Source organism: Delphinapterus leucas, chromosome 10 (assembly GCF_059928025.1).
Source record: "Delphinapterus leucas isolate spDelLeu-1000000601 "Yukka" chromosome 10, BTC_Dleu_Yukka2, whole genome shotgun sequence".
Taxonomy (NCBI): domain Eukaryota; kingdom Metazoa; phylum Chordata; class Mammalia; order Artiodactyla; family Monodontidae; genus Delphinapterus; species Delphinapterus leucas.
The window spans coordinates 65,680,293-65,703,338 of record NC_143138.1 but is presented as its reverse complement, the minus strand read 5'-3'; the positions used below and the strand labels follow the sequence as shown (position 1 = coordinate 65,703,338).

The following is a 23,046-nucleotide window of genomic DNA, read 5'->3' as shown; positions in this document are numbered from 1 at the left end:
TGGTGGGAGAGGATGGTCAGGGGCACTGGGGCCTCAGGACCTCGTCACTAGCTTGCCCTGTCCTCTCCAGCCTGAGGAGGTGATGGTCTCTAACAGGCCTCTCCATCGAGGTCCCTTGAGCCCTGTTCCAGCCTCTCTTCCCTGGGTTCCCACTTCTCCTGGGCCACAGCCACTGCCACTGAGAGCCCCATGGTCCATTTGCAGGTGACTGCCCCTCCAGGCTTCACTTACATCTTTCTTTGCCTTGAATGCCGTGTCTGTCTCCCCTGTTGAAACCCTATATCCTTTACACCTGTTCTCAAATGAAGCGGCTCCTATCCAAGCCCTGGCCTCCCTGAACTCTTAGGGCTGCCCAACTGTTTCCCTTCCTTATTTGTCTTCCTCTGGATCCAGCGAGGTTCCCTCATTTTGCAGCCTTAGCGGAGATTTGGTAATTACAGTAGGACAAAAAGAATATCTCAACAAGTGTGGGGTTAGTTGTGCACTGTTTGAGGGGAATCAGAGGCCAACGTTGGGCAAAAAACTTTTTCCTCGTGGGCTCCCCAGTTAACTAAGGCTGTCACCATAAGTTGGGGAAGACAGTCAGAACCTGTAGGCAGACACCAGGCAGCAGTGGTTTCCATCAGTTCCCTTCAGTTTGTTACCCAAGATGATTCTCATCAGATTCCACACATCCAGAATCACTGATGCTGTGACTTCTCGCCACGACTTTTCCTTTCTTAATGGGGTGCTGAAGGCAGAGGGCTCTTACTCTCTCAGCAGAACGGAATACGGCAAGAAGCCCAGCAAGGCCAGTCCAGGGGTGGGGTCCCAGGGAAACAGGTCCATGGGAGCAAAGCACAGGAGGCCAGCAGGGAGATGTCCTTCCTGACCTGTTGACTCTTCCAGAAGTTTAAGTGCACAGGCTCACCTGGACCTGAGGAGGAGCTGACACAGTTGTCTGCAAGAAAGCTCTGTGTGGTACAACCTGGTCACTTCATCCTGGAGGCCTCTGCCTGCCTTCCACAGACGGAATCAACAACACTGACTTCCAGGTACAGCTCCTTTCTCATTGGAGTGCTGAAGGCGGAGAACCATGGTTCTCCTCCTGAGAGCGAGTAACTCAGTGATAAGCACAGGTCCTCAGGAAGCTGAGGCAGGAACATTTAATAGCCTCTGTGCCTTGCTCTGTTTGCTGTTAGGCCGCACACACTGACCTCGTGGGAAAAGCAGGGCAGTGCTATGCCATCTGTCCTAGTGCTGGCCCCTGTGAGAAACGAAGTGCAGCCCCGTGGCTGGAAGATCAGAGCCCCTGCCCACTTCTGTGTGATCGTCCAAGGGACCCTTGCATGTGTTTGTAAGGAGACACTCAGAAGGGCCAGGACTCCAGGACCGTCAATAAACACCTTGATGGTGTCTCACCGCACAGAATTAAAGCTACCAAGGACAATGACTAGCCAGAGAATTCCTCAGGGAAGGAACTGTCTGAGAGAATACCTCTGACTGCTTGGAAGGATGGTAGACGTGGATGTGGTTAGGCAGGGGAAAGGGTAAAGAGAGGGAAAACTAAGGCACTCAAAGAAGGGAGTGACAGGGTGGGGCTGAGGAAAACTCAAATTTTGAGGGGCAGTGAGGGCTGGGCGTTTGGGCCAACCTCTGGGCTAGAAGTGGGTCCCTACAGGTGTGGTACCATGTCTGTGGGACATGTCTGAGTACAACATGCTACACGTGCATAAGGCAACTCCAGGGTAAGGGATTGGGTGAAGACCACCTGCCTGCTCAGTCCCCAAAAGATACAGACTGAGGCTCCAAGTATGTGAGGATAACCTTTTCTTTTTCTTTCTTATTTAATGGAAGAATAACATACTATGAAAGCTACAGTATGCAAAGAGTACAGCTAATGAATTATGACAGAAGATGCTAATGTAGTCACCACCCAGTGTCACTAGTTCCCAAAGCCCACTGTGCACCCCTCTCAATCACCAACTCCTTCCTTCTCCCCAGACCTCTTCCCTAGAGGTAATTACTGATAAGTTTTGCCTGTTTTTGAACTTTATATAAATAGAATCATATAGACACTGGCTTCTTCACTCACCAAGTTTTTGAGGTTTGTCTGTGTCATAGTATGTGGTTGCAGTTTGCTCATTCCCAGTGTCGTGTGGGTTACACCCTCATTTATTTATCCACAGTGTTAACGACTGTGGATAAATTTCAGTTTCCAATTTTTGTCTATTACGAATCGTGCTGTCAGGAGCACTGTTGTACATGTCTTCTTGTTGCTCATATGCCTTGCACCAGGAGGTATATCCTCAAGAGTGGAATTGCAGGGTCACAGGCAGAAACTGCCAAATAGTTTCCCAAAGTAGTTGTACCAGTGTGCTCTCCTCCACTGGTGCCTGAGTTCCAACTGCTCTACATCTTTCCCAAAACCTGGTATTGTCAGTCATTTTCATTTTAGTCATTCTGGTGCAGTATAGTAGTATTTACTTTTACACTTGCGTTTCCCTGACGACTAAAGAGGTTGAGCACCTTTTCATTAGTTTACTGGCTATTTGGATCTTCTCTTGTGAAGCACCTGTTCACATCTCTTGCACATTCATCAACTGGGTTGTCTATCTTTTGTTGGTTTGTAGTATGTATTCAGGATATGAGTCCTTGGGTTGTATATCTTACAATATCTTCTCCCATTCTTAACATCTTTTGATGAAAGGAAGTTCTTAATTGTAATGTAATCCAATTTTTCAGTGTTTTCCTTTATGGTTAGTACATTTTGTATCCTATTTAAAAAATATATATTTGCGGACTTCCCTGGTGGCGCAGTGGTTGAGAGTCCACCTGCCGACGCAGGGGACACGGGTTCGTGCCCCGGTCTGGGAAGACCCCACATGCTGCGGAGCGGCTGGGCCCGTGAGTCATGGCCGCTGAGCCTACACGTCCAGAGCCTGTGCTCCGCAATGGGAGAGGCCACAACAGTGAGAGGCCTGTGAACACCCCCCACCAAAAAAAAAATATATATATATATATATATATATTTGCTTAAAGTCATGAAGAACTTCTGTGTTCTCTTCTAAAAGCTGCATTGTCTTTCCTTTCATATTCACATGTCAAACCTGGAATTGATTATGAAGGTAGTATGAAGTAGGGGCCTCATGTAATTTTTTTCTGCATGGATGTCCAATCGACCCAGCACCATTTATTGGAAAGCCCATCCTTTGTGTTGGCTCTTAAGAGCCACTCTTGTCAAAATTCAAGTCTCCACACATCTTTAGACCCCTCTCTGGATTTTGTTCCATTCATCTGTCTATTCCTGCACCAGCACCATACAGTCTTGGTTTCTGTAGCTGTAGCTTTCTTGATCTCCTATAGACGAAGCTGTTCTCCTACTTGGGTTTTCTTCGGACTGTCTTGGGTATTCCTGGCCCTCGTACGTTTTAGAATCCAGTTTGTCAGTTTACACACACACACACACACACACACACACTACACAGTATCTGCTGGGATTTCTATCGGAGTTGCATTGAATCCATTCTTTGGGAAGAATTAGCATGTGTGCAATACAGGCATACCTCATTTTGTTGCACTTCACAGATAAACTGCATCTGTTACAAATTGAAAGGTGTTGAAGGTTTGTGGCAAACCCTGTGTCAAGCAAGTCTAATTGTTGCCAATTTTCCAACAGCATTTGCTCACTTCATGTCTCTGTGTCACATTTTGGTAATTCTCATAATACTTCAGACTTTATCATTATTATATTTGTTATGATGATCTGTGATCAGTGATCTTTAATGTTGTTTTTCTTTTATTTTTGGCCACGCCATGCAGCATGCGGGATCTTAGTTCCCCCACCAGGGATCGAACCCGTACCCCCTGCAGTGGAAGTACTGAGTCCTAACCACTGGACCACCAGGGAATTCCCTGGTGTTACTTTTCAAAAAGATTACAACTCACTGAAGGCTCAGGCGATGGTTAGCATTTTTTAGCAATAAGGTATTTTTTTAAAAATTTTGTGGTCCCCCCACCTTTTTAGGTTTTGATTTTCTCTTTTTTAAAAAATATTTATTTATTTATTTGGTTGCACTGGGTCTTAGTTGCAGCAGGTGGGCTCCTTAGTTGTGGCTCATGGGCTCCTTAATTGCGGCAGGCAACCTCCTTAGTTGTGGCATGTGAACTCTTAGTTGCCGCACGCATGTGGGATCTAGTTCCCTGGCCAGGGATCGACCCCAGCCCCCTTGCATTGGGAGCACAGAGTCTTAACCACTGCGCCACCAGGGAAGTCCCAGCAATAAGGTATATTTAATTAAGGTATGTGCATTTTTTTAGGCATAATGCTGTTATTGTACACTTAATAGACTCTAGTCTAAACATAACTTTTATATGCCCGGGGAAACCAGAAAATTTGTGTAACTCACTTTATTGTGATATTTACTTTATTGCGGTGGTCTGAAACTGAACCCACAGTATCTCCGAGGTATGCCTGTATTTAATCTTTCAGTCTTTGAACATAGTTTTCCACTCCATTTATGTCTTTATTTCTCTCAATAATGTTTTTTTCTTCCAGTGTTTCTTGAGATATAATTGACATATAGCACTATATAGGTTTAAGGTATACAGCCTAATGATTTGACTTACATACATCATGAAATGATTATCGCAGTGTTTAGTGTCAATAATGTTTTATTGTGTGTGTGTATGTGTGTGTGAAGAGTCATTGCACATATTTCATTATATTTATTCTAGCATTTTACCTTACATGATGCTACTGTAAATCACATCATGAAAAAAATTTTTCTCACTTGTTGATATATAGAAATTACAACTGATTTTTATATATTGACCTTGCATCCAATGAATGCTAAACTCTAACAACTTATCTATAAGTTCTTTTGGATTTTTTACATACACATTCCTGTTGCCTGTGAATAAGTTTTCTTTTTTCCTTTCCAATCCTTGTACCTTTTTACTGTTTTTCTTGCCTTACTGTGCTGGCGAAGCCCTCCAATATAATATTAAGGCTTGTTGTCAAGAATGTGAAATATTTTCCTCTAGCAATGCTCTGCTGCTCCAGAGGTGAGGAATTCACAAGTAGTCTATTTTTTTTTCACAATTCACAACATTTTATTCAAGTTAATACATTTCATTCAGTAATCAGCCATATTATCCTTGGCACCATTAATAACCCCTTAATCACAAGAGAAACAGAGGGAAAGACTGAGATTTATGTGTAGAAGTTGATCTCCACCAAAACTAATTCATAGTCCATCATCTTTCATGGTTGTGCTTTTACTTGAGGCCTCATTTTTGGGGCGAGGGGGCTGTTTCTCATAAGTGTTTGCTTAAAACAAATAACATGACCCTACGTGGAAGGAAAATAAGGTCTAGTCCCTAGTGAACAAGCAGGGGATCCTCCAGGAAAGGAGCCCTAAAGGCTCCTTGAAGTGACAGTAACCCTCCTGCCCCAACCAGTCAGTAGTTAAGTTATAACCAGGTGAATGAGAGAGGTAGTAACTAGCTGGAGAACCCATGGTCTAGACTCTCTAGAACAGGAATGGCTGAGTGAGTCAGAACTGGAGGGAGACATCTACAGTGTCTGGAAAAAGTGACCAAGAATAGGAAAGTGTGAAAAAGATACAGGTTTCCCACCAGGGGACCCACAGAAAGATGGTGGTACCAGTCAAGGGCAGTCCTGTGCTTTTCTCTGACACAAGGTTACACTGAATGGGTTCTGCAATTTTCAGATAGAAATTGGAATGACGCTGAACAAGTCAAAGTGAAATCAGAGTTTCCCTCCTTTGTTCGGTAGACACTGATAGAACAGCTGTGTGTGAAGCGATGGGACAGGTGCTAGAGGAACAAAATGAAGCTGTCTTAAGATGTGGTCCTGACTTGAAGGTGGCCATCTGACCCCGCACATACAGAGCACTATGTTGGAGGGTCCGAGTGGAGGGAAGCATCACTTCTGGCTGGCAGCAGCAGAGAAAGCATTCCCCAGTCATTCCTTCTTGGTTCCCAGGATGTCCTCTGTGCCTGTGTGTCACCGCTTGGCCCGCCCCATTCCAGGCACTTGCTTGTCTTCCTTATCTTTCTCCATAATGTGAAATGGAAGCCTGGGAGAAGATCCCGCCTCACAGGTGTCTAACAAATGTGGGTGGAATTGATGTGTTACGGAAGTGTCACTCAATTTTGGTCCAGGTGGGTGGAAAAAAATTTGGGGAAAGGAGAGCTAATAAGATGGTGGTGGTAAGGGTAAGGTGTTATAATCAGAAGGCGGGAGCAATGATATCCCAACAAGCAAACTTAGTACGTGGCTTAAACCAGGTGATACAACGCCAACACAGCCAAGGACCGCAAGAAGGTAGCTGGAAGCCCTCTGTCGAATAGGTTAGTCTGCAGAACTGGAAAGCTAAAATCTTTTCCTACTATCTACTCAAGTTTAACCAGAGCAGATGAAGAAATAATGAATAACTAGAGGGTCGTAACTTTCTAGAAAGATCAAGTAAACACAGCACCCCCCAAAAAAGGTGAGGCTGAATGTCAAAGTGTAGAGGAAGCTTTTGAAAATCTTTTTCTCCTAGGAACTTAGCTGTATTTTCTCTTTTTAAAATCGAAGTATAGTTGGTTTACAATATTATATTAGTTTCAGGTGTACAAAATAGTGATTCAGTTTTTTTGGATATCTTTTTTTAAGTTTGTTTTTGGCATCTTGGTCTGTAAGCAATCAAGTAATAGATGCCATCCCAAAAAGGAATGTTTGCAGGAACCAGAGTAGTTGAATCCAACTATGCGTGATGCCTTTAGACTTGAACAATACAATGGCATACAAGGACTCTCCCACGTGAATCAGCCAGGCAAGCCAATACCAACTGTGCACGAGGGTGTGATGATGCTCCAGCAAGTACTGAGTGAAGGGGCCCAGCGGCCCTAGGCTCTGATAAGGAATAGTCTCAGGCTAGATCATCCAGTTTTCAAGCAGAAACCTTAGGAGCCCACCGATCTTGCGCTTACGCCAATAACCTAGGCAAAAGCCAGGTGCGCAAGAGCAAGACCCCCCCGCCCCAAGTAATCTATTTTAAGGAGTTAGATTTTAGCCCAGTGAGTTTGTCTAAGAAGAGCAGGGCAGGAGAGTTGTTATAAGACTGGCTAATGGTTAAGGTAAGGAGCTGAGAGGAGGTGAGAAGTGACAGATTGGAGCTCTTAGTGAGATGAAAGAACTGTTGGATAATTGAGCTGGATGGGTTGGCCAGGTTTTCTGGTCTGCTCTCCCAGCAAGGTACCCCTGAATTGGAGGAAGGAGGGGACAAACACAAGGTAGGGAGGAAAAGGCACAAGGAGAAGGGTTGAGATGTCCTAGAGGGCAGTGGAAAGAGGACTTGGAAAAAGGAACTACCTTGGTTTGTCTTTACAGGGAGCATTAGAAGCTGCCACTTGGGCTGGGGCACAGAGGTGAGTGCAGATGGAGAGGGAGAGGCTTCCATGGAACAGCAGCCACAAAGAGGACTACGGTGGAGGCAGAACAGCAGGGAGTGACACGGAGAGTCATCTGCAGTCAACAGAGGTGTCAAGGAGAGCTCTAGGTCTTGCTCTCCACAAGGAGCATCAGTTGAGGGCAGTGCTAATCCTAGTGGAGAGAGCAGGGCGTAACTTCCTTTGGCCATGGTCCCTTTAAGCGTCAGCACATTTGTCCACACAGCCTCCATGACCTAGGGTGGCTCCTCCATCTCTTGGTTATTCAGAGCTCTGCACGGGCATCTTCTGCAGATAGCTTTCCCAGATCGCTACATTGGCTCAGATGCCTCTTCTGGGACCCCAGCATCCCTCTCCCTAGCGTTCCACCTGTCTCCCTCCTTCGTTAAAGTTTTCTGCCCTCCATTCGCTAGACTGTGGACCCGGAGGGTGGGTGTGCGATCAGAACCATGTCTTTGGCTTCCCTCCTCCAGGCCCTACGCCGAATGAGCCCCCATCCAACCGAGTTCCGCCTTCGGCGCCTCTGCAGATGCTTCATTCTCACGCCCATAGGAACCCAGACCGTACATCCGGATCTGACCTTAGGTGGTCCTCAGATTCGGAGAAACTAGAGGGCACCACTGGAGCCCACCCACCCGCTCTCCATAGTCACTTGAGGCGCTTGAAGGAGGAACCCACGGGAACCCCGCCTCCTGGAAGCGAAGAAGTCGGGGGGGGGCGGCTAGGAATGCGCCATTTGATTGGTTGGTGGTGATGTCATAGGTACCGTTTGGGGCGGGCCAGGGGCCTTAGCCGGGGGATCTCCGCTGGTTCCAAGCAGAAACCGCACCCCTTGGAACGTTCCGTGTCCCAGCCCTAAACCCCTCCTCGGTCCAGGGACGCCTGCGTCCTCTGCTCGTGACGCTGCAGCCCACTGTCGCTGCTGCCTTTGCAGGCTGGCCCGTAGAGCACCGCCTGGATTGTCTCTCCGGGCTATTCTGGAACCGGAGGAGCCTCCTCCCCCAGACAATGAGTCTGCCATGGGGGCGGAGCCACCCGTTGTGCCAATAGAAACAGTGGCTTTCTGATTGGAACGCTTCTCGTTCACCTCTCCCCCGCCCCCGCCCGTCCTCTGTGACGTCTGTTCCGCGGCGTCTGCCCATTGGCTAGCCTGGGTCGACTTGCGCCGAGCAGCATAGCGCGGGCAAAACTGAGATTCCGTTAGTCCCTACAAGGGGTTAAGGGACGCAGTCTTAGCGGGCGAGGGGCGGGGACCCTAGGAAGCCGGGCCGCCGCCGTGCAGCAATGCCGGGTTCCACGTGGCATTCCAGAGCACTCCAGAGACCCACGGTCTGGAGGCGGGAGTGTAGCTTCCAGTGGAAGAGCCCCCAACCCGGAAGACTGCTGGCGGCCAGCAAGGCAGGGAAGTTTGCTCCGTTGGGGCCCTCCAAACAAACAGATGGTCGCGACGTGTTTCATGAGTTAAAACTCGCTGATTGGGACCTCCCTGGTGGTCCAGTGGTTAGTATTCCGCGCTTCCACTGCAGGGGGCACGAGTTCGATCCCTGGTCGGGGAACTAAGATCCCGCAGCCAGCGCAGCCGAAAAAGCAAAAACAAAAAACAAACAAAGCGAAGTTTTGATCGAACAGTTAAGGCTGTTGTTTGGCCTGCTGGCACCCCAGGCCCCGTCCAGCCATCGTCCCCTCCGACCCCAGGATTCCACATGGTGTCCCCGCCCAAGAGTCATGAGAACGCTTTCTCTGCACATCGTGGGCACCAAATTTTCAGACCAAAATCCGGGAGAGGGTTCGAAACTAGTGCTCAGGAAGGGAGATCCGCAAGCAGAAATCTGGAAGACGGAGCTGAGACAGCGCCCTAGTGGGAGGGATGCTGGTGAGGGCGGTGGCCACGAGGAGGGTGGAACCAGGGGCAGTGAAGCACCAAGCCCGGTTCAGGACCGCGGTTAGCACTTACGCTCCGCCCTCAATAAAGATGGCGGCAGTAACTTCGATATCCAGAGCTGCCATGCGCGACAGCCTGTACCATCGGATTTGGGGCTTCGGGGCGGAGGTGGAACGAACCATCGCAGCGGCTGGGAGCCATGTTGGAGCGGCGGGAGGCGGCAGCAGCGTCGGGGATGCTGTGGTGGGGGCGGCAAAAGCCGGGGCCGCTCCCCAAAGGGACTCTGGCCGCGGAGTAGATGGTGCCCAGAGGGTGGCGGCGGCGCGGAGCGACAGGCCTAGAGGCGGGGGACCAGGGCGGCGGCAGGGCCCCGGGTGGGGGCCCGAGCAGCGAGACGGGCCCAAGGCCTGGACCCAGGCGGAGGACAGTGGAGGCCGTGTGGGGAAGTAGGGGGTGATGGCGAGGCGGCAGCCGTGGTGGGGTCTCAGGGGGCCGACCACCCCGCTACTCCTGCTCCTTCTCTTCCTCTCTTTGTTCCCTCCTAGCCGGGAGGAGCTGGGGGTCGGCGGGGGCCAAGGTTGGGACCCGGGGGTAGCTGCTGCAACGGGGCCAGGGGCGCGGATCGGCGGCGGAGCCTTAGCTCTTTGTCCCGAGTCGCCCAGGGTCCGAGAGGATGGAAAGCCTGACCTGGGAGTCAGGGAACCTGTCTTCGTGGGGCTCCGAGGGGGAAGGCAAAGCGACCAAAGCGGTCGAGGGCCCCCTGAGCAGCCGGGGTTGGGAGCGGAATATGGAGTCAAGACATTTGGCAGCCGCGGGCAGGAGACAGGACAAGGACCAGGGTCTCTGTTATGCTGGCGTCCAGAGGTCTCCTCTTGCGGGCGGACAGGGCCGTTGCAAAGAGATAGTCTGTCGCCCGAACGCCTTTCCCCAGGGGTACCGGGCCCAGAGAACAGCTCTCCCTTCCCTTCGGACCTTCGGATTCGGCCCCGTGGTTCCCAGCCGGTGTTCTCCCAGAGGAATACTGGGACAGGCGCCCCCAAAAAAGTGGGAACCACGCGCTGCTGCGGGGAGTTGTGGGCGCCAGGGCGCAGGGGTCAGAGCGAGAGAACCGCGACATCCCAAGCGAGGAGGACAGGGCCCCGGCCGGACCGCCCTCCCGGGGCCGTGGGATCCGGCCCCGGGCTGGATTCAGCACCTCGCGAGGAGAGGACAGCTTCCGCATCTGTTTCAGCACTGCGAGAGTCCCGGACAGCTCCCGAGCCAACGCCCGAGCGCATGCGCTCCCGCGTCCTCTTCCGCCGCCGCTTCCTCCCTCAGCGCCCGAGGCCGCGCCCCGCTGGGGGCCCGACCGAGCATGGAGCCTGGAGAATACCCCCAGCGAGCCGGGCCCGCCCCCGTCGCGCCGCGAACCGCCACCCACAGTTTCCGCAGTACAACTACCAGGCACTGGTGCCCGAGAATGAGGCGGCGGGGACCGCGGTGCTACGTGTAGTGGCGCAGGATCCGGACATCGGCGAGGCCGGACGCCTAGTCTACTCGCTGGCTGCGCTCATGAACAGCCGCTCTCTGGAACTGTTCAGCATCGACCCGCAGAGCGGCCTTATTCGCACAGAGGCTGCCCTGGACCGCGAGAGCATGGATCGCCACTACCTGCGCGTGACGGCTCAGGATCATGGCTCGCCGCGCCTCTCGGCCACCACCATGGTGGCCGTGACAGTGGCCGACCGCAACGACCACGCGCCGGTATTTGAGCAGGCGCAATACCGGGAGACGCTTCGCGAGAACGTGGAGGAGGGCTACCCCATCCTGCAGTTGCGTGCCACAGACGGTGACGCGCCCCCCAACGCCAACCTGCGTTACCGCTTTGTGGGGCCGCCAGCTGAGCGCGCCGCCGCCTCTGCCGCTTTCGAAATTGATCCGCGCTCAGGGCTCATCAGCACCAGCGGTCGCGTGGACCGCGAGCACATGGAAAGTTACGAGCTGGTGGTGGAGGCCAGCGACCAGGGACAAGATCCCGGGCCGCGCTCTGCCACTGTACGTGTGCACATAACCGTGCTGGACGAGAACGACAATGCGCCCCAGTTTAGCGAGAAACGCTACGTGGCGCAGGTGCGCGAGGATGTGCGCCCCCATACGGTGGTGCTACGCGTCTCGGCTACCGACAGGGACAAGGACGCCAACGGACTGGTGCACTACAACATCATCAGTGGCAACAGCCGCGGCCACTTTGCCATCGACAGCCTCACGGGCGAGATCCAGGTGGTGGCACCTCTGGACTTTGAGGCAGAGCGAGAGTATGCCTTGCGCATCCGGGCTCAGGATGCAGGCCGCCCACCACTGTCCAACAACACAGGCCTGGCCAGCATCCAGGTGGTCGACGTCAATGACCATACTCCTATCTTTGTCAGCACGCCCTTCCAGGTCTCTGTCCTGGAAAACGCGCCCCTGGGCCACTCAGTCATCCACATTCAGGCAGTGGATGCAGACCATGGAGAGAATGCCAGATTGGAGTATTCCCTAACTGGTGTGGCATCTGATACACCCTTTGTGATAAACAGTGCCACTGGCTGGGTCTCTGTGAGTGGTCCCCTGGACCGTGAGTCTGTGGAGCATTACTTCTTTGGTGTGGAGGCCCGAGACCATGGCTCACCCCCACTCTCAGCTTCAGCCAGCGTCACAGTGACTGTGCTGGATGTTAATGACAATCGCCCTGAGTTCACTATGAAGGAGTACCACCTACGACTGAATGAGGATGCGACCGTGGGCACCAGTGTGGTGAGTGTGACTGCTGTAGATCGTGATGCCAACAGTGCCATCAGCTACCAGATCACAGGAGGCAACACTCGGAATCGCTTTGCCATCAGCTCCCAGGGCGGTGTAGGTCTGGTGACACTGGCTCTGCCACTGGACTACAAGCTGGAACGCTACTTCAAGTTGGTGCTAACTGCATCTGACCGTGCCCTTCATGATCACTGCTATGTGCACATCAACATTACAGATGCCAACACTCACCGGCCTGTCTTTCAAAGTGCCCACTACTCAGTGAGTGTGAATGAGGATCGGCCAGTGGGTAGCACCGTGGTGGTCATCAGTGCCTCTGACGATGACGTGGGTGAGAATGCTCGTATCACTTATCTCCTGGAGGATAACCTGCCCCAGTTCCGCATTGATGCAGACTCAGGGGCCATTACTCTGCAGGCCTCACTGGACTATGAGGACCAGATGACCTACACACTGGCTATTACAGCTCGGGACAATGGCATCCCACAGAAGGCAGACACTACTTATGTGGAGGTGATGGTCAATGATGTGAATGATAACCCTCCACAGTTTGTGGCCTCCCACTACAGAGGGCTGGTTTCTGAGGATGCCCCACCTTTCACCAGTATCCTGCAGATCTCAGCCACTGACCGGGATGCTCATGCCAATGGCCGGGTCCAGTACACTTTCCAGAATGGGGAAGATGGGGATGGAGATTTTACCATTGAGCCCACCTCTGGCATTGTCCGCACAGTGAGGCGGCTAGATCGGGAGGCGGTACCAGTGTATGAACTGACTGCTTATGCAGTGGACCGAGGTGTGCCCCCTCTTCGGACTCCAGTCAGCATCCAGGTGACGGTGCAGGATGTTAATGACAATGCACCAGTCTTCCCAGCTGAGGAGTTTGAGGTGCGAGTGAAGGAGAACAGCATTGTGGGCTCGGTGGTAGCCCAGATCACTGCAGTGGACCCTGATGAAGGCCCCAATGCTCATATAATGTACCAGATTGTGGAGGGGAACATCCCTGAGCTGTTCCAAATGGATATCTTCTCTGGAGAGTTGACAGCACTCATTGACCTGGACTATGAAGCTCGCCAAGAATATGTGATTGTTGTGCAGGCCACATCAGCCCCTCTGGTCAGTCGGGCCACTGTGCACGTCCGCCTGGTTGACCAGAATGACAACAGCCCTGTGCTCAACAACTTCCAGATCCTCTTCAACAACTATGTATCCAACCGCTCAGACACTTTCCCCTCAGGCATCATTGGGCGCATCCCTGCTTACGATCCTGATGTCTCTGACCACCTCTTCTATTCCTTTGAGCGGGGCAATGAGCTGCAGCTGCTGGTGGTCAACCAGACCAGCGGGGAGCTTCGACTCAGCCGCAAGCTAGACAACAACCGCCCACTGGTGGCCTCCATGTTGGTGACTGTCACAGGTGAGGGGCGGGGGTTAATCAAGTGAGCCAGTGACCTCAGCCTGTCAGGTCCTCAGGGGCCCCACAAGGCACTTCAAACCAACGAGGGATTTTTCAAGCCTTCCAAGAATCCCTTAAGCTCTGGGTTCCTGCACCCCACAGGATCTGCCTCACAGGTTAGGGTCATATAGTCTCTGTTTAGGGTCTTGGGCAGTCTCCACAGAGCCCCAAAGATTCTAGGGCATTAGCAGACCCCATAAAGACTGTAAAGAACTGTCTGCTGACTGTAAAGAACTGTCTGCTTGTTAATCTAGGGATAGCTCCCCTCCCTCTGAAAGGCTAGAGGTCCTGGGGTAATGCTCTGGAGGTCCCAGGAAAAGCCAGCATAGACCAGTCAGCTCACACCACATCCTTGTTCAGATGAAGGGTTACTTTGGGTCTGGTATGACCCTCAGCCCATCTGTGGAGGAGAGGGAGGCCAGTAGTTTAGTGATTGGGAACAGCAGTTTACTCTGGCAGCCTCAGGCAGAGAGCAGACCTGGCTGCTATTGAAGGGGCTGACTAAGGCCCTGCCCTTTGGGGAAATGTCCAGAGGTCCACCTGCCTCTTTTCTGCAGCCATGTCCCCAGGCCTTCACAAGCTGTTTCCTCATAGGAGAGCGCAGGCAGGAGAAGCTCTTGCAGTCCTGAATACTGGAGGCTGAAGGGGTTGGGAGAGACTTTACCAGTGCTTATTCCCCAATTCTGGAGCATGGACTCCTGGCACTGCCAACGAAGGCACATTCATCCCTCAATTCACTGGACAACCATCGCTGTTGGCCACCCAGTGTGTACTAGGGTCTGGAGACAAGGCATATAAGCACCTCATGCTCATTTCTGGGGGTGGGCACTGAAATCGCAGGACCCAGGTCTGGGGTGATGGGCAGCTTGCTGATTCAAGGATGCTGAGGAGGAGGCCAGAGTCCAAGGCCCTCCTGGAGAGAGGGAGCTTGCTGACCCAGGGTTCTGGGGGATGAGGTTGAGTGGTCACAGGGTTAGGGACCCTTCTAGTGCCTTGGGAAAGCAGTTGACTGACCAGAGATAGGGGATGGGTGATCCCTGACCTAGAGGGATATTTTTGGAGGGCATGTTTTGCTGGTTCTGCGATGCTGGGGGATGAGGGGAAGGAAAGTCGGTGGTCAGTGGCCTTGGTTCCTCTTTCTGTCCTGATTGGCCTGCTGACCATGATAACTTGGGGAAGGGTGGGTTACTGATCACTTAGGGACCTTCTTGTGTGCTTTTGGAGGAATGACTTGCTGACCCATGGGCACTGTTGGGGCAGAGGCGGGGTTGGTTGATCCCTGGCTCAGGCCCTTCCGTGTGTTGGAGGGAGGCAAGAGGAAGCAGCAACTTGTTGACACCTTGATGCTGAGAGAGTTGGTGATCACAAGCTTCAGACCTCCTTGTGTCCTGGCATGGTCAGCCTGCTAACACAGAGGTGCTGGGGGACTGAGCAGTCACTGGCCCCAGCCCTCTTATGTCCCAGGGAGGAGCAGCCGCTGACCCCAGACTGACCACTTCCCCCACTTCCGCCTGCAGATGGGCTACATAGTGTGACGGCACAGTGTGTGCTGCGCGTGATCATCATCACGGAGGAGTTGCTGGCCAACAGCCTGACCGTGCGCCTTGAGAACATGTGGCAGGAACGCTTCCTTTCGCCACTGCTAGGCCACTTCCTGGAAGGCGTGGCCGCAGTACTTGCCACACCCGCCGAGGACGTCTTCATCTTCAACATCCAGAACGACACAGACGTGGGGGGCACCGTGCTCAACGTGAGCTTCTCAGCGCTGGCGCCACGCGGGGCCGGGGCTGGATCTGCAGGTCCCTGGTTCAGCTCCGAGGAGCTGCAGGAGCAGCTGTACGTGCGCCGAGCCGCACTTGCCGCCCGCTCTCTCCTGGACGTGTTGCCCTTCGACGACAACGTATGCCTGCGCGAGCCCTGTGAGAACTACATGAAATGTGTGTCCGTGCTGCGCTTTGACTCCTCTGCGCCCTTCCTGGCCTCCGCCTCCACGCTCTTCAGACCCATCCAGCCCATCGCAGGCCTGCGCTGCCGCTGCCCCCCAGGCTTCACGGGAGACTTCTGCGAGACGGAGCTCGATCTCTGCTACTCCAACCCTTGCCGCAATGGCGGCGCCTGCGCGCGGCGCGAGGGCGGCTACACCTGCGTCTGCCGCCCGCGCTTCACAGGTGAGCAGGGCGCGGGGCTGGGTGAACCTGCAGTGCAAGTGAGGATTGGGCATCACTCTTGAGCCAACCGGGGTCGATTTGGGCGCCGTTAGTCCAGAAGCGGTAGAACCTGGCCCAGAGGGAGCCTAAGGCCGCGAAGAAATAGGCTTTGGTGGGGCCGAGGTAGCGAAGGAGGCGTGGCCCTAGGCAGAGGCGGGGCCCTGAGGTCCGCGGTAGTGGACAGGGCGGGACCATGGGAGGGGCGTGGTCGCAGCCAGGCGGGGAGGGAGGGTGGGGTCAGGTATAACTAGGGGCTGCCCACTTGAGGGAGCTGGACTTTTCAGAGGTCTTGGCGCTCGCCTGGAGCGCGTGGCCTTCGGAGGGGCGGGGCCCGCTGGCGCTTTGGCGGGCGCGGTCTTGACCGCCTCTGACTGCGGCTTGACCCCTAGGCGAAGACTGCGAGCTAGACACGGAGGCCGGACGCTGCGTGCCCGGCGTCTGCCGCAACGGGGGCACCTGCGCCAACGGGCCCGACGGCGGCTTTCGCTGCCAGTGCCCGGCGGGCGGCGCCTTCGAGGGTCCGCGCTGCGAAGTGACGGCTCGCTCCTTCCCGCCCAGTTCTTTCGTCATGTTCCGCGGCCTGCGGCAGCGCTTCCACCTCACGCTGTCCCTCTCGTAGGTGCCCGCCCGCATCTGCGCGCCTGCACGCGGTCCCCATTACCTTCAAGACCCAGATTCCTGACGGCCCCACCCTGGCGTCCCATAGGACACCGCCCCCTCCCCTCCCTCTCTCACCGCTTCCTCTCTCACCCTAGCCTGGGTGAGCTCCCTCAAACCTTCTTGTCACAGGGATGGTGGGTGTGAGGAGGGGTCCGGCTTGTGACGCGCCCCACCCCCCCAGGTTCGCCACAGTGCAGCCCAGTGGGCTGCTCTTCTACAACGGGCGCCTGAACGAGAAGCATGACTTCCTGGCCCTGGAGCTCGTGGCTGGGCAAGTGAGACTCACATATTCCACCGGTGGGTGCCCCCGCGGACTAGTATGGGCGCGAGTGGGTGCATGTATGGGTGAGATGGATGAGGGGTGCAAGCCCCACGGGCACACCCGAACACACACCTCCACGCCCAACAGACAACAGTGAGGACCACTTTCCCTATGGGAAAGCCCATCTCTCCACGAAGTGTGTGCTTCTCCTACCTGTCCAAAGGCACTCTGGTCCAGCCAGTGTGGCCACCAGTGGGGAGAGTTATCTGATGCATCCAGGGTCACCCTGGGAGTAGTAGTGCCTGCACGACTGGGCGGGAGGAGGAGGGGGACTTAGCAGCTCCAGACAAGCCTCCACACACATCCACCCCACAGGTGAGTCCAACACAGTGGTCAGCCCCACAGTTCCAGGGGGCCTGAATGACGGGCAGTGGCACACAGTGCATCTGAGATACTACAACAAGGTGGGCACCACCCTTGGCATGGGAGTATGGGGGGAGCTGGGATGCCAGGTTCTGCCCCTCAGGGGTCACCCTGGGGGTCCTGTTGAGTGGTGTGCCTGGGTCTCTAGCCCCGGACAGATGATCTGGGGGGTGCTCAGGGCCCCTCCAAGGACAAGGTGGCTGTGCTGAGCGTGGATGACTGCGACATGGCTGTGGCTCTGCAGTTTGGTGCTGAGATTGGCAACTACTCATGCGCGGCTGCTGGCACACAAACAAGCTCCAAGAAGTGAGGCCCCCAGCCCCTGATCCTCAAGCCTTCTGCCTGCCAAAGCCCACTCCAAGCCTTCCAATACTGCCTACCAAACTCCCCATCCTTCCCCAAACCACCGTATTTCCCTCTCCCCACTAGGATGCTGAAACCCCATCTCACCTTAACCTCCCTCTCTGTGTTCTGCCCAGACTGCCCACTCCCACACAGTCCCAGGCACCCACTCCCCCAAAGGTTCCACTCCCCCAAAGGTTCCACTCTCTCTAATGCCCCACAGCCCACCTGACCCCATCCCCTCCCCCAGCCACCCAAATGCCTCCCTTTTTCATCCTCATCCTCAACCCCAGCCTCTTCCACCTTTCCCCAGACCATCTGCCCATCATAAACTCTCCTTTGCACTCCTGCAACTGAAGTAAGTCTCCAGTTCCTTCCTCAGCCTGATCTTACCCTCCCTGCTCAATCATCATACCCTCTGAGTCCTACCCCCTCCATTTCCTATGCCCCTCACCAGGAGCAAACCTACCCTGGCCCCAGTCCCACCAATGACCTGGACCTCTGACCCCCAGGTCCCTGGACCTGACAGGCCCTCTGCTCCTGGGGGGTGTCCCCAACCTTCCCGAGAACTTCCCCGTGTCCCACAAGGACTTTGTTGGCTGCATGCGGGACCTGCATATTGATGGCCGTCGAGTGGACATGGCATCCTTTGTCGCAAACAACGGCACCATGGCAGGTAGGCCATGTCCTCATCATAGGGAAAGGGTGGAAAGCTATGTGGATTAACTCAAAATCTGACCTCCTCCTTGTCTCCTTTCCTGGCAAGCAGAACGCTGTAGCCTAGCCTTTAGGACCTGAGTCCTACCAATTCTACCCCCCGAGAGAACATGGGGCTAAGATCATGGCCACTTTCAGCCCCCCAGACCTCTGTGTTTTGCGCCCCCCACCACCTTGTGTTCTTACCTCCTCTATGTACCTTCCTCTCCCAGGCTGCCAGGCCAAGCTGCACTTTTGTGACTCAGGCCCCTGCAAGAACAGCGGCTTCTGCTCAGAGCGCTGGGGTGGCTTCAGCTGTGACTGCCCTGTGGGCTTCGGAGGCAAAGACTGTCGGCTCAGTGAGTGGGCAGCCTGGGGCAGGAGGAGCCTGCAGGGTAAATTCTGTTCTTGAGGTGAGGCCTGTGACCCTCCTCCTTTTATCCCACCAGCTATGGCCCATCCCCACCATTTCCGTGGCAACGGCACACTGAGCTGGGACTTTGGAAATGACATGGCTGTATCTGTGCCGTGGTACCTGGGGCTGGCATTTCGGACACGGGCGAAGCAGGGGGTCCTGATGCAAGTCCAGGCTGGGCCACATAGCACACTCCTCTGTCAGGTGTGTCTGTCCTCCTGACCCCTCCCTAGACCCTCAGCTCTCAATCTCTAAGGCACCAGCACCATTCCTGTGGTTTCAGGCCTGGTCACACAGCATATTTCTCTGCCAGGTGTACTGACTATACTTGACCCTGCTCTGGACCCAGGCCCTTGACCCTCTTCCCCACTATCATATCCTCTGCAGGTGCAGCATACCAGCATAGCTCTCTTGTGCCACCTGCACTAATCCATGACCCCTCGTCCTGACCTCTGCCCCCTAACGTCACTCTCTGCTGCATAGTGTCCCTGGGCACAGTGCCCTATGTGCCAAATATAGCCTTGTCCCTGCTGTACTGACCTCTGAGCCCTCAGATCTCACCTCCTGATACTCCTAGCCCCAGCCAAACTTGGGGCTCTGACCCCAGGGCTGTGCCTCTCTACCCACAGCTGGATCGGGGGTTGCTGTCTGTGACAGTGACCAGGGGCTCGGGCCGTGCTGCCCACCTCCTCCTGGACCAGGTGACTGTCAGTGATGGCCGATGGCATGATCTGCGGCTGGAGTTGCAGGAGGAGCTAGGTGGCCGGCGGGGCCACCATGTCCTCATGGTCTCATTGGACTTTAGCCTCTTCCAGGTCTGACCTCTAACCCTGGGGTGGTCCATTCTCAGCCTCCGACTAGACCCACCTCATTTGACCCCACCTCTAGTCCTCTCACTTCCCTCCACTGCACATAGTCTGATATTCTCCCCCAAGTCCCCCTCCTCATGTCCTCGCTCTGAGCCCACTCTGCTACACCCTCCTCATGTCAGGGAGGCTACGCAGATTTCTGGCCTACTCTTGGGGTACCTCTGCAGCTAGCACTTTGCCAAACTTCTGGAAACCTTTTCTGGTCTCCTGATCCTCCCAGCTCAAAGTCATGGAATTTTAGGGTCTGTTCTGGGTCCAGGAGAGAAGGGCCAGTCTGAGCCCAGCTCTGGACTGAAAACTTCCTGTCACCCGTCCCCCATGCTCCAGCAGGTCCTCCATACTCGGGAGCATTTCATTTCCAGACCAGTCCTCTGGGCCAGAGGGACAGAGCATGGTGGTGCAGGATAAGGCCTAGGATAAAGCCAAAACTGACACTGGGGTAGGGCAGGGGTCCATCAGGTCCCCCCCACACCCCTAGTGCTGACTGTCCTCTTCCTCCAGGACACCTTGGCGGTGGGGAGTGAGCTGCAGGGCCTGAAGGTAAAGCGACTCCATGTGGGAGGCCTGCCTCCCAGCAGTGAAGAGGAGGCTTCTAAGGGTCTGGTTGGCTGTATTCAGGTGAGCGTCAGCATGCGAACATGATATGGGGCAGAGGGTGAGTGGTCAGAGATCAGAGGTGCCTTGGGACCTGAAATGCTGCATTCACATGGGGGTTGGCATAGGGGTAGTGGTGACCCAGAGCCATCAGAGACAGATCAAGCCTCTCTGTGCTGTTGGAGGTGAGAGTCTAGCTTAGATTATCAAGGGTCATTAGAGGCCTGTGTCAGGGACACATGATTAGGGGTCCCATGGGGCCACAGAACTGGGACCATTGGGTCAGGGTCTAGGGTTTGTAGGGAAATTGCATGTCAGGGGTCATCAGACCAGGTGGCTGGCTCTGCTGGACTTGGGGCTAAGGTGCTTTGCCATGGGTCTCACCCCTTGCTGGCTGTGTCCATAGGGAGTATGGCTTGGTTCCACGCCTTCGGGCTCCCCAGCCCTGCTTCCCCCGAGCCACCGAGTGAACGTGGAACCTGGCTGTGTCGTGACCAACGCCTGTGCATCTGGGCCCTGCCCACCCCATGCTGACTGCCGAGACCTCTGGCAGACCTTTTCCTGTACCTGCTGGCCAGGTGGGGCCTGGGTGGGGGCAGGGTGATTTGGGGCTCGTGGTGAAGATTGGGGGACCTGGAGAGCCTGGAGGAGGCAGGGACTGAGAAGGACAGGTGCCTGCTTCCTCCCATGCTCTGTGGCCAGTGTCCTGAGCTCCCTGACCCAACCTGCAGGTTACTATGGCCCGGGCTGTGTGGACGCCTGCCTCTTGAACCCCTGTCAGAATCAGGGGTCATGCCGGCACCTCCCTGGGGCCCCCCATGGCTATACCTGCGACTGTGTAGGTGGCTATTTTGGGCACCACTGTGAGCACAGGTAAGGGGCTGGGGGCTGAGATGATGGAAAGAGCTGGTGGGAGTTAGGGAGGGTCACTGAGATGTGGTGGAGGCGTCTCACGTGGCTGTCCACCCCAGGATGGACCAACAGTGCCCACGGGGCTGGTGGGGGAGCCCAACGTGTGGCCCCTGCAACTGCGACGTTCATAAGGGCTTTGACCCCAACTGCAACAAGACAAATGGGCAGTGTCACTGCAAGGTGCGCCTGTCCCCTGTCCCCTGACCTTTTAACTCTTCTGTAGACATGTTTTGTGATTCTTATCCAGCTTGCTGACCTCTGCCACCTGATTCAGCCCCTGACCTCTTACCCCTATGCCGTGACCTAACTGCCATCTCTTGTCCTTGACATCTAACCCCTCTCTTATGTTTCATTTGAGGCCAGTCTTCCTTCTGGCCTGTGAGCACTGTTCTCCTGACCCTTTGCCCTTGATTCCACTCATTCCCCAAGCCCTGACCTGAGACCCCTACCTTAAGCCCTGACCTCTGACCTCAGGCCCCTGACCCATTCTCAAACAGGAATTCCATTACCGACCGCGGGGCAGCGACTCATGCCTCCCATGTGACTGCTACCCTGTGGGCTCCACCTCACGTTCATGCGCCCCCCACAGCGGGCAGTGCCCCTGTCGCCCAGGAGCCCTTGGCCGCCAGTGCAACAGCTGTGACAGTCCTTTTGCAGAGGTGACAGCCAGCGGCTGCCGGGGTGAGCAGGTTCCACCCAGCTCCACATATAGAGGGCTGGCTCTGGCACGCTGTCACCAAGTCCCATGGCATGCTTGGCTTCTTGGGTAGGGGCTCCGGGAGGCTTCTCTGAGGGAGACCACTTACACCCAGGCACTCCCACATTTGCCCCAAGTATTTTGAGGACCTGTCACAGAATCTGATGGGCCAGCTACCATGAGGCCAGCAGCAGAGCGGTAGGCAGTGGGCCTGGGGTAGGTAGAGGGCAGTGGATGTAGCTGTCCCTTGCTCCAGCCCCTGGCTGCCTGGCTCAGTGCCTCCTTCCTCCCTAGTGCTCTATGACGCCTGCCCCAAGTCCCTGAGATCTGGTGTGTGGTGGCCTCAGACCAAGTTTGGTGTCTTGGCCTCAGTGCCCTGTCCTCGGGGGGCTCTGGGTGAGTACCTGGGGGACAGGCAAATAGCTGAGGGTCGGGGTAGGCCTGACCTCTGACTTGCTGGAGCCACCTCTTTTCCTGAGTTGGTTGGCCTTGTTCCTACAAAGAGGTGGGAGTGGGGTAGGGGTCGATGTGGGCCCCTCCCTACCTCTTAGGGGCTCTGGGTTCCTCCCCACATCCTCATTGAGCCTCCATCTGTTTCTCTTGGCTTCTGGGCAGGATTGCGGGGTGCAGGTAAGGGGTACGTGTTTGCTCAGGTGCGCTGCCCCCTCCCACTGCCAGAGCTTTTGCAGATCCCTCTTGCTGCCTGAAGTCCCTGCAGACCCCTCCCCACTGCCTGAGGTCTCTAAAAGCTACTCCCAGCTTCTTGAAGCCCCTGGAGGCCCCTTCCTACTGTCTGAGGACCCTGGGGGCCCTTCTCCGATGCCTAAAGTCCTCAGAGACCACTCCCCACTGCCTGAGGACACCCCCTCCCCACACACACACTTCCTAAGGTCCTTGTAGACCCCTTCTCAGTTCCTGAGGTTCCTGCAGGCCTCTCCCTACTACCTGAGGTCCTGAAAGACCCCTGCCCTCTGTTTGAGGACCCCACAGACTCCTCTCTGTTGCCTGAGGTCCTCACAGAACCCTTCCCGCTGCTTGAGGTCTCTGCAGTGGCTGGACAGAGACTGTCTGCGTGTGCATGCTCTTGTGCGTGTCTTTCTGTGCCTGTGCACGCGTCTGTGTCTGTCTTTTGGGGAGGGGGTTCTGTGTTTAAGTCAGGGGGCCTCTTGCTGGTGGCTACAAGCTCTCTTAAGGCCCAGGTCAATTCTCATTCAACTCTAATTCCAATCTCACAGATAAGGGAGAGTTGGCAGCAAAGTCACCACTGGGGCAGTTAAAATTTGTGTGAGAACTTTCACCCCCACCTCATTTTGGTCACAGAATTCTCCTGGGGGTGCACTGTGTATCTGTGTTTGTCCTGGGCCACACATCTACTCGTGTGCAGGTGTGAGCATTGGTTTTTGTGTCCTT

The 23,046-nt window shown here is 54.9% G+C and overlaps 1 protein-coding gene across 2 annotated transcripts in view; it reads left to right on the top strand.

Moving 5' to 3' along the window:
• Window positions 1–82: 82 nt before the first annotated feature.
• CELSR3 (cadherin EGF LAG seven-pass G-type receptor 3) overlaps window positions 83–23,046 on the top strand; it is a 36,632-nt gene continuing 13,668 nt past the window's right edge. For both annotated transcript variants that reach the window (XM_089919235.1, XM_022573225.3), the window contains exons 1-16: window positions 83–13,520; window positions 15,077–15,727; window positions 16,156–16,381; window positions 16,608–16,723; window positions 17,064–17,152; window positions 17,260–17,417; window positions 17,966–18,129; window positions 18,383–18,508; window positions 18,599–18,768; window positions 19,194–19,379; window positions 19,935–20,051; window positions 20,434–20,605; window positions 20,759–20,900; window positions 20,999–21,119; window positions 21,437–21,620; window positions 21,931–22,032. In XM_089919235.1, the coding sequence (XP_089775361.1) occupies window positions 9,779–13,520; window positions 15,077–15,727; window positions 16,156–16,381; window positions 16,608–16,723; window positions 17,064–17,152; window positions 17,260–17,417; window positions 17,966–18,129; window positions 18,383–18,508; window positions 18,599–18,768; window positions 19,194–19,379; window positions 19,935–20,051; window positions 20,434–20,605; window positions 20,759–20,900; window positions 20,999–21,119; window positions 21,437–21,620; window positions 21,931–22,032 (6,466 nt within the window). In that variant the 5' untranslated portion in view covers window positions 83–9,778. The remainder of the gene's footprint in view (window positions 13,521–15,076; window positions 15,728–16,155; window positions 16,382–16,607; window positions 16,724–17,063; window positions 17,153–17,259; window positions 17,418–17,965; window positions 18,130–18,382; window positions 18,509–18,598; window positions 18,769–19,193; window positions 19,380–19,934; window positions 20,052–20,433; window positions 20,606–20,758; window positions 20,901–20,998; window positions 21,120–21,436; window positions 21,621–21,930; window positions 22,033–23,046) is intronic.